The sequence below is a fragment of the Eurypyga helias genome, unplaced genomic scaffold (assembly GCF_000690775.1).
Source record: "Eurypyga helias isolate BGI_N326 unplaced genomic scaffold, ASM69077v1 scaffold3880, whole genome shotgun sequence".
Classification (NCBI taxonomy): Eukaryota; Metazoa; Chordata; class Aves; order Eurypygiformes; family Eurypygidae; genus Eurypyga; species Eurypyga helias.
Window position 1 is genome coordinate 36,731 of NW_010226077.1, and position 11,375 is coordinate 48,105.

Sequence of the window (11,375 nt, forward strand, 5' to 3'; positions counted from 1 at the left end):
TCAGCGTGGAGACCCCCCCCCGGGCCTCCCGAAACCATCCTGCCGGTCAGGTGAGGTGCTTGTCTGTAGCGCAGGTGGAACAGCCACCCAACACCCTGCCCGGCTCCTCCCGCACCCATCGCAGCAGCCACCAGCCCACCAAAGGCCCATCTCCACGTGCCAGAGGAGCACAGAGGCACAAGTGCAGGTGGCGAACCCAAATTAAGGACTCCAAGGAAAGGATACCCTGTCCAGGCACCTCCCAGGGCTGCCACAGGAGAGCCTAAGCCCCAGTTACCAGTCATAAAGCCCTCAAGGTCAGTCAACACTAGAGCACCTTTTGGACTGAGAGGGGTTGCTTCCCTGTGGTACAGACCGCATTCTAAGATGCCGGGGAATTAGGACTGTACAAGACTTATTATGGGATGTTTATGAAAGGAAAAAAAGGCAAGTAAACAGGTGGTTCAGAGAAGAACAAACAAGGAGAAAAAAAAAAAAGTCAGATAAGATAAAAGTGTGGCAAACTGTAAGCAGGGGCTAGTCAGAACAACAACTGCCTGGCCATGCCCTGTGCCTGATCAGCACCATCTGCCCCCTCTCCATTAATTCCACTGCCATTTCCTGGATGATGGGTTCTCATTCTGAGCACATGTGTATGGGGGAGGGTGAGGGCCAGCAACTGGAGAGGTCAGGTCACACGACCCACATGTCTGTGGTGCCAGCAACTGGAAAGACCAGAGTGAGCAAAATCAAGAGCCAACAAAAGGAACGGGGCTGCAGATCCAGTAGCTTGAATATCCAGGTGCCAGCAACTGGAAAGACCAAGATCCAGGGACTGCTACTGGGCAGAGAGTGCCTGAGCCCCACTGTTAGAGACATCCACTTTTCTTTTCCTGGTTGGTTGTTTTCTCGTGTGTACGTTCCCACCAATAGACCTTCATCCCAAACCACCAGAGAAGGGTACAGTATGAGACCACTGCTGCTGTTTGCGTTCATGTGAGTGCTCTGGGCGTCTGCCTGTGTTGATCTGTGTGTACATACGTGTTGCATACCTGCATCCAAGTGTCTGTTCATACTGGGAATACACGGTTGAACCTGGAGCATGGGGCTGCAGCAGCCTTGCCTCTGCTAAGAGGCTGTGGGACTCAATCGTTCCCAACAACACATCCAGTTTGATGAACAAGTCCTGCCCTCACCATGTACACACACCCCCCCACTAATCCCCTGTTATAAAGGAACAGACCCCCAACACAAAGTTGCCTCTCTGACAGCTCCTTTCCACATGCTTCAGCCCAGGTTACTCTCCTCTGCCCTGCAGCAACGAAAGAGCTGGCTGCCCTCTGCGCGGTGGCCCTGATGAGCTGCAAGTGGCCTCTCGGAGCCCACGTCTACGGCACTTGGCCGGGCTTCCGTGGAGCGAGCCGTGCAAGCAGCTTGGCTCCTCACAGGCGTGCAGTGCCCTGCTCTCTCTTCCGCTCCCCAGCACGTTCGGGAATACAGCATTCCTTGCGAGCACCTTAGCCAGAAGGCCATGTGCGGACTGCTGGCCAAGAATAACCTCATCGATTAACAAGGTTTTTATTTCAAGTGGTATCTTTTAACAAATTTTTTACGCAAAGCTTAAACTATGTTCAAGTTGTACACGATCAAATTTTTCCCTCTTGTACTGCAGCAAAGTACAGCTTTTACAGCCTTCCTTTTGCTCAGTTACACGAAGCTGTTAAGGAGGAACACTATCCAGTTCCTTTGAAGTGTTAAGAGCTCATAATGTAAACTTGAAAACAAAACTCAAAGCAGAATTTTTTTAAGCCTGTTTTATCTTAGGGGATTATACAGCCATTACTTTCCTGCATAAAAGCCCGAAGTATCTGCACAGCGACTCCAAACATGTAAACTGCTAATCCCAGTATTACTGTGTTTCCTAAAAGCAAAAAGGAGACTGCTCCCAGCATTAACAGTTCCAAGAGAGCATCTAACTACAGGAAATCACTCGCGGAAAGTCTACGTATGCAATAGACTGTGCCAGAATTAATCGCTGGTACACCAATACCACCAACTTACATAAAGAACGTACACAATCCTTTGTAACTGGGTGGTACTAGCACAAGTAACGCTACTAGTGCATTACTGCAGTTACACTGAGAAAAACAATCAGTGTTATCTAGAATGCTTACACTGTAAGTATTACAGTGTCTAGTTTTAATTGACAGTGCATTACACCACTCTTTGTACCCAGAACAACTCAGTATACAACGGACAGTATTGCTGGAGTGAAACACAACTGAGGCTTCTTTCTATCTTGGCAGTAACTGCAAAATCCTTTTACTTCAAGTTCCAGGACTTACTTTACAAAGTTCTGGACCAGTCGCCAAAAATTCACACTAGGGAAAAGCGTAGGCGGATATTGTTCCAAGGTCCAATATCTCATGACCCATCATAACTCAAAACAAATGCTTCAAACCACTGAAAGTTAATTCCGAAGTCTAATGGTGCAAAACACCCAATACCTTGGAAAATCTCTTCGTTCACTGAAATCATTCCAACCTATTATCCTGCATCCCTAGCCAGCTATCCACTCCCACTCTTTAGAATCGTGTGCCAAATCACATTATCACACAGACAATTAGCTTCCAACCTGTTACATGGGATCCTTCCCTCACCAGATGCCTCAGTATGGACATACTTGGACTACTGCTTGGCTAAGTTTTCTAGCACATAAACCCATTACCATGCTGGAAACGCTCATCTGCCCCACATATACCAGCCCCATGCCCCCAGTACTGCCCAGCTCCCGGCTTCTCACAGGCATGTGTGCTTCTCATGCCTCAACTCTCCATTACTCTGCTGCCTTATTTAGCTCATACAAAGAAAGCAGATGACAAATCAAGAAGGCAGACCAACAGGGGGAAAAAAGATTTGAGCACAGCTGCCGAATATAAAACATGATCTGCATTCATTTTCGAGCCATTCAAAAATAAGCACCATGAACTATTACAAGCTTAACTTGGAGAAAACCCCAGAAGGATGGTTGCAGTACTGTTACCTATTTATTAGACCAAATGAAGTTGTTACTGAAAGAGTTGTAGAGATCCATTTGTAACATGGATTGTAATATGATCCTTGTAATACGATTCTTCTACTTCTCAATATTTTATTAGTAAAACATCTGTTAACACTTGAGAAACATGAGAACTCATATTGAGCTTCAAGTCACCACCTCTGCCACAATTTGGTTCAATAGCTCCCCGTTACCGTGACAGTGTCCAAACCTCTGGAAGACAGCTCACATTCATTCCACGTTTCCTTCTTTTCACAACATGACAATTTAAAGTATTTTAAAATAAACACTTTTTTCCCCATTTCAGCAGCCCTCACAGAAGAACTAGCTATCCAAACTACTTTAATTCATTCCCACTAAAACTTGGGTTCTTAGGTATATGACTAACACAGGAATACAGTTAGTTGTCACTTGATATTCTGTAGAATATCTGTATCTGTAGAAAATTCTACAGATATATTTGTGTGTTCTTCATGTCGGGCTTTTTTTCCCCTGATTATCGAAGTATAATGTTTGAACACCTCTTTTCATCTCCCTTCCCCCAGTCTACTTCATCTTCAAAGGAAACTGGGTAGCTTTCCAAACAATCCAAGGATTTCAGTCATATTCTAATTACCAAAAAAGAAATCCCACCTAGTCTAATTAAAGTAATAGACAGGACTATCAAAGAAAGTGTATAGAGACAGATAGGATCACATTCAACTCAGATCATTCAAATTACTGACCAGGGAATAAAATGTACCAGAACTACAACATTTATAAAAACAACTGAAGTATGAAACTACAGGAACAGTAGAAAGGCTCACAAGCAGCTGTAATATGCAAAATTTAACTCATTTTAACCACAACTATGCTTCCAGTGATTGTGTTCGCAACAGCTTATACAGTTCAGAGTCTTGAAGAAATAAATACGCATGTGTACATGTTAATATCTGTGTGAGTGGCTATTGAGATATTAAGGCCTGAATTCAGGCAAGTCAAAACAGCATAAAAGTGGCAGAAAACAAACAAGGGAATTAACACTAGTAAGAAAGCAAAAGTTTTGTTGGGAAAGAACACATTTAAGATAAACAATGACACCTTAAGGACTCTGCCCACAGAAAGAAAGATGACAAAAAAAGCCCACCACAGAAAAAATTGCCCAAAAATAAGATGAAAGAACAAAGAAGCCCAGACAAAGGTAGTAACCAAGTAGAAATGAGATTATACAGAGTCATGAATTTGCTGTTGAGAGACACATCATTACACCTGCAGCTAAGAGTGTGATCACGTTCGGATGACAAAAAATTAAGACAAAAATATTATTGCTAGCAAAGATGCCAAGCAGACAAGAGTTAAAGAAGTGAAGATGAAAGCAGTAAGAGTTTCAAGCCTACATGCAAGCAAAACAATTTTGAGACTACTTCGAAGAAATTTTTAAAAAGTGTACTGAATATGGAAGAGTTCAGCAATAGTGGAATTGCAAACGTTGTTGAGGAAGGTTTAGGAACAAACCTGAAACAGGCAAGCCACGGAAGGAAAAATTACTTTTGAAGGTGGACCAAAGACAAAAGATAGACCAAAAAATACAAGGCTGGAGCAAGTTCGGTAAGAAAAAGATAAATAGACAAGAAACAAGTGCAGCAAACATGAAAACACTGGAAACATATAAGGGCAGAGAAAGAAGAGGAAGAGAGTGACAAAGTAAATTTGGGTTGGCATTATTCTTTTGCCTTTTTTTTTATTTAAGACATAGGAGAGGACCATGTAAGAAAATATGGAAGAAAAATCTGAGAGAGGTTTGTTAAGACATGAGAAATACCCCTTTGACTTTACTAAGTGGTGACCATTTGGATGGGTGCAGTGAAGTGGAAAAAGAGAAACTAGTTTGAAAGACTAAGCAGCAGACAGTACGCATGGGTGAATGGTGTATCAGTACCCAAGTCAAAGAGAAGGCAACGGTTAGAAAGGATCATAAGAGTTTCAGGCAAACACCCTAAGGTGGGAGGGCAATTGGCCTATTTCATAGCAAAATGTAGCAAAGCCATTGGAGGAGAAGTAGGTAAAGAAGGAGGATGCTGAATATGACTGAAGATGAAAAGGATGAAGAAGAGGTTTGTGGATGAAAAAGCTAGATAAGGCAAGTTTCAGAATCATAGAAGATAGGTAAGTTTAAGAAAAACAAGTTATGATAAAACACACCCCCTCTATTCCAGCCATCATATCTGTTCATGCTTTGGTTCCACTTCAGACCCCCCCCTCCCCCCGAGAACTGTATTGCTGTATACTGAAGTACCAGACACCTAGGTAAGGAATGAACAGAGAAGATAGACATTATAGGGATGGTTCAAAAGATTCTTCCTTGTAGTCTCAATCTATTTATTCCATTAAGCATTCCAGTATACAATACCTCTAACACAGTGCTTCCCAAATTTAACTTCAAACTTGAAGTTTTTGCTCCTCTCCTGATGTTTTTAACAGAGCTAAAAGACACATCAAGTATTTGCATTACTCATCTCACTCCCTGCAGACACATGCCTCTTCAGTTTCAGTTCTGCTGATGCTACTTTTAATCACCCTTCTGCAAAACCTGGAGCAGCTACACCGAACAGCAGTGTCTGAAGCAGGAAGCACAGCTGACCATCAACAACACAGTAAGGCTGGCAATACAGAAGAGCGACAAAAACATATTAGGTAAACAGAATGCTTATTTCCTAACTAAACTGCTCTCCAATCCAGGCTTTTGCAGGATTGTTTTCCCCTGGTTGATTAATTTCCCCTAAAAGAAATAAAAGTCAGGCATAAGTTATTTTTCTGAAAACTTCAGAGGGTGCTGTAATTAGTTTTACAAAGGTTAAGATCCAGCCTCCCCACAGATCTGCTGTGCATCCCAATCAACATTTTTGATACTGTAATTGTGGTCTCAAATAGAACTAGGCAGGCAATTCAACCTTCCATGCAAATGAGGAAGGACACATAGACCTTTTCTTGTGTTCCAGATACATAGAGAAATGCAAGCCTGAAACGTGATTTAGAAGAACTATTAAAAATAAGCAAGGAAGCTTCCCTTTAATTCTAGTAAAGATACCACTCAAATAAGAAGAAAAACTATAAATGATTCCAAGTTAAAAAAAGGTATTTCTTCTTTTTAATTAAAAAAAGTGCAACAGTTAGAGTCAGAGAATGGTTTGGGTTGGAAGGGACCTTAAAGACCTTCTAGTTCCAACCCCCCTGCCAAGGGCAGGGACACCTTCCACTAGACCAGGTTGCTCAAAGCCTCATCCAGCCTGGCCTTGAACACTTCCAGGGATGGGGCATCCACAGCTTCTCTGGGCAACCTGTTCCAGTGCCTCACCACCCTCTCCGGGAAGAATTTCTTCCTGATATCCAATCTAAACCTCCCCACTTTCAATTTAAACCTGTTACCCCTTGTCCTGTCACCACAGGCCCTGTAGATACTGCTAACCTCAGAACTACCACACGAACAAACCATACAGCACCCTGAAGTTGAGAGCCAAAAACCAGTCAAGAAAAGACAACTTAAGCAGACTGTGAAATAGCAAAAGAAAGGGAAGTTTTAACACTGTTGAATCCCAAAGGCATATGCTTCAAAGCTTTCAACTGGAAAAAAACAGTCAGCCATATGCATGACAGTACACAGAACAACACAGTTCACAAATTTTACATAAGTACAAAATTATCCATATATTACTACTAAAATATTTAATATACTTGCAACAGTCACCAGATGTAAGGGATAAAAGTCACAACAGGACATATTGCTGTCAGAGAGAGGAGGCAGCATATTGTGCACTGGCTGCAAAACTACTTTTGAAAGATGAATCCACCACACATAAGGCTGCTTCCTCATCAGTTTGCTGCCTGCAAACATGTTCTCACTGAGCAGTCATTTACTGGTAGCATCAGGTGCAGGACAGCATAAACTGAAGCAAAGCCATGCAAAAGAGGAAAACTGATCGTGAAATCCTCATCAGTTTTGCAATTGATTAGGCTCAGCATATAAGAAGTTTCTTGAGCTATAACAAGAACTTGAGCTAAACGTTCAGCTGAGCCTGCCAAAAGAACAGAGAGGAAAAAGAAAAATAAACATGAATGTATTTGTTTTCATCTTGCTTTAAGATAGAAGGCAGGAAATAGTCAGATGCAAAGAGCAGTTGATACAGAAAGAAAAAGCAGCCCCTAAAAGGTCTGCGAAAAAGTGCACCTAACATGCATGGTACAAACAAAAAAAACAGTTGACCCAAATAACTTGCCTCCTCACAAAGGAACTAACAGCTGAACTATATTTTGGTAGTCCATACTGTTACCAGAATATCAGCTTGCTTGCCAACTATTTTGTAAAAATATAGAAGATGCAGTAAGTTGTGAGATGGGGGAAAAAGATACACAAGCATATGCAAACGAGCGTTCATATAATGTTTGCATTTACTTTCTTTCAAGCTGTTAAGTGAAAAAGAACTATCAAATAAAACTAATCGACCATAAATACCAATCACAACAATGAAAGACCTGGAAAAAACAACTCCCTACAAAACAATCTACCTTCAACTCTCTCCATCTCATCCACCCCCGGCCTTGAGGGAAAAGAGCAATTATTTCTTCATTATTTTATGAAACAATGTTAACTACTTTTCAGTTTTCTCAGTAGGATCTAACCTACCTAACAGAAATAAAGATAAGGCTTGGATGCAAAACCAGCAAGACCAATGTTATTTCCTTCCTAGGGAGTCAAAACTTGTAACAGCTTAACCAAGACACATTTCAAAAGTACGCCAAGATATTTTTATTTCTTGGTCAACCCTCTCTTAACAGAGATTATGCTGGTAATTGTCCACTCACAAGAGAGTAATGCATGTATTCCTTATATGGAATAACAAAGCTTGGACAGGATCAACTGTTTGACGGGGTTTTTAATAATTAACTAGAAGCAAAAAGAAAAATGAGTATCATGCAAGTCCACAGTGCATTTCTGTAGCCACAACTGGTCCTTTCATTAAGGCTGGCCATACTGTTCCAATAGTACTCCTTAACAGTAGTAAGCATAGACTGGTAAAAACCTAAGATACGTGTCAATCACTGAAAGAAAAGAAAACATGTGCTCCATACTGTGAAAACTAATTCTTCCAGAAAATATACTACTTTATCTTCTTTCACTCGATTTCACAAGCAAGAAATTACCAGGAGGGTTTACTCCTTGTAAATTAAAGGCCTCTGTCTTATAAGATAGCAAAATCTCTTTGTGCATAACTGCAAACATCTAACGTGGATCTCTGCCCCCGTACCAAACTTCTTGGCATATTCCAGTCACACGTTATTACTAGCAGCCTTCCACAAAACAACTGTTGCCATCAGCAGGACATGGTAGATTTATACCATACCTTCTGGTAAACTATCGAGCACACGAGGTCTTTAACAGCAGAGAGGGACAGGTCCTGAGCTTCAATGGTGACAGTCTCTCGAGTGAGACCAATCTGCAGAAGGAAGGAGACCCCATGCATGGAGCCCCGGGAGTTGGTGAGGCTTTGGGTACTGAAACTGCCATTGGAGAGTCGACTGGAGAGCCCCGACTGGGGACTTGAAGACAAAGTTGGGGTTTGTGGTGCAGCAGCATGACACGTAGGTGGGGAAAACTTCTGTAAGGATGGGGGAGAAGAGTCGTTTGCTGACATCTGACTTGCTTTACTCTGTCAAGAGCTCCCTAGTAGTCAAATTCGAAGAAAAATACGCTGTCAGTTCTTGGTTTGAAATGAAAACAAGGATAATGTAATTTTCCCTTTCTTAGTTCAGTAAAATACCCCTGGCCAGTAAAACTTAATTTTCCCTTTCATTCTGTGCAAGCCAAAGAGTAAAATAATTTCAGCTGTAAGTTACTTTAAATTAAAGGTTCTCTTTCCGCCGTTAGGCAATCTGCTTTTGATCAGCTGATTGTGTCCTTTAGCACCACGTCCAGACAACTGAGGCTTACATAAAGGCCTCACAGAAAGACATCAGCTCTGCTGTTTTATACTTGTCCTTCATTTTTAGGTACTTAAAAAAAAAAAAAACACCTGGAAACACAGATGGAAATAAATGTTGGTAACTCATTAAAAGTATCCTCGTTCACCTAATTCCACAGATCGTATCTTAAATGCAGACTCATCTTCATGTAGATAGCCTTTTAGAATTAAAAAAAAAAGTATATCCTTGAGCAACAACAGAAGTCCACATATGCGACCAATCTAAAAAGTCTTCAGAAAGTCTTTGCTGAATTCACAGAACAAGGTTAACTTGGACAGCAGTGAAGGTATCCGATTTCATTTTTATAAAACGTTTTAGCTCATGAAATGCAGAAGCAGACCATCTGAAGACACAATCACATTAAACGTAATCTCTAGCTTCACCCAGATAATCTCCAGCATTTTGAAACGATGTATTCTGCCTGTAGGGGAAAAGATAAATTTGTTATTTCACATGAAATGCATAAAATTGGACAGAAATGTCATAATCACCCTACTTTGAAGCAACAGGATCACAAATTTCTTGTACTCAAGTATGTTATGTAACATAACAGTTAATGGGGAGGTGGGAAGTGTGGAGGCGGCGCGAAGAAAAGACAAAAAAGGTCAGGAGTAGACCACATCTCTGCTTCGTAGGTGTACGCCGAGAAGTGGGTGGGTAGGGAAGGAAATGTAATAAATGCACTGAAATGTCAAAATAAAATAGTGTCAAAACTCAAAAAGACTCTCTGCAGCATGTACTCAGGACATCACTGCAATGCTTTCACGCAAGAAAAATGAAGAACATCTTGCACAAACGGTAACTGTAGGACGACATGCGCAGCGTGGCATACAACATCAATCACTGCCCGAGCACGGGCTCAAACTACTCACTACAAGGTGTCGTGCTACCCAGTTGGTATGTCAAGCATTTAATAAGCCAATGAAATGCTGGAAAACAATAATTTTTAGATTCCTCATGCAACTTCTGCCACAGAAAAAGCTATCCAGAATGCAAAAGCAGTTCAATCCTATGTATTGCTATCAGTTTTTAAAAGGAGCATAGACCCACACTGAACACCAAAATCAGTAAGTTCACATACTTTTTCCTCCCCTTACGTACAAAAAAACTCTCAGAAAAAGTATTACTAAGATTAAATGAAGTGAAATTTCAGAAAAAACACCACCACTGTTAATATCGTCACACTCACTATAAACTGTCCTTATTAGAAATAAGGCTGGTGACTGGTAAACCAGTCCATTTAATGGATTACACAGTCCTGGTATCTACCACAGTCATAACTCAAAACCCCACTGGCATTGCATTCTGAAAAGCAGAAAAGAGAACAGAAGTGCACGAATTGCAGTACTGGAAGGAAAATAGGCTCTTGGTTCTGTGATAAGAATTCCTAACAGGGGCTCCAGAAGAGAGAACAAATTGATACCTTTGGGATTTTCAGCACAGGGACCTACAAACTGTTGTCTTCAAATACTCAAGAGTTGCTGGACATTTACCAAGGATTCCTGAAAAGACAACTTCTGACTTAAAGAATGCGCTAAACATGACAGGTCTTAAATAGGAAGGGCAGCAAACGTAACATTTAAGCACCTTTCTCAAGAAATCAGCTTCACAATGTGTTGAAACTCTTCCAACTCTGCTTGAAGATGACTTTTTCTTCCTCTACATATTGCTCTTCTCTCCCTCACTTCTCACTGATACCAGAGACAGCAAATACCAAGCCTTAGGGGTGGATCTCAATTAAAAAAACATGAATGCCTAACCAACATAACAGAAAACAGAAAAGCCATGTGATGTGAAAGAATTAATGGGTCTACTAAGCAAGTTTAATTTAGACAGTGAAAACACACTGCAAAAGCTCACCTACAGCTACCTAATTCAGACGTCAATCAAATCCACCAAAAGCGTGATGGATTTGCATTTACAAAGCCTTTCCAAACCAAGTGTATTTGCATACACGCCTTTAACGAAGATTATTTCTCCTACTTGGTAGGAAAGAACGGGTCTTTCCAAGAATGGAAAACCATAGAAACTGCTCACTCCGTAGTCAGGATAAACCGATGCTGTCAAAATAAAATAAGCACATAGTGAAGTTTATAGTCAACCCTACGATCCTGTATTTAGATACAGCTCCAAAAGCAGCGCGGCACAAGGGCCACCTGTGCAAGAAGTCCAGGTGCGCCTCGGCAGCCCGCTCCCCTGCCCGCTAGAAGCGCTGACCCTCCCGCTCCTCTCGGGGCTGCGCCCAGAGTTCGGGCCGTTTCTCCAACACCTGGCACGCACCTCCGCCCTCCCGTCCCCGGCGAGGCACGGCACGGACCCCGCGCCCCGCTCCAGGCGGCTC

The 11,375-nt window shown here is 41.8% G+C and overlaps 1 protein-coding gene across 1 annotated transcript in view; it reads right to left on the reverse strand.

Annotated features, from left to right (window-relative positions):
- PRKD3 (protein kinase D3) overlaps nt 1-8,610 on the reverse strand; it is a 36,460-nt gene extending 27,850 nt beyond the window's left edge. Inside the window, exon 1 of the mRNA XM_010151367.1 lies at nt 8,416-8,610. Within this exon, the coding sequence (XP_010149669.1) occupies nt 8,416-8,535 (120 nt within the window). The 5' untranslated portion in view covers nt 8,536-8,610. The remainder of the gene's footprint in view (nt 1-8,415) is intronic.
- Between the last annotated feature and the right edge of the window lie 2,765 nt (nt 8,611-11,375).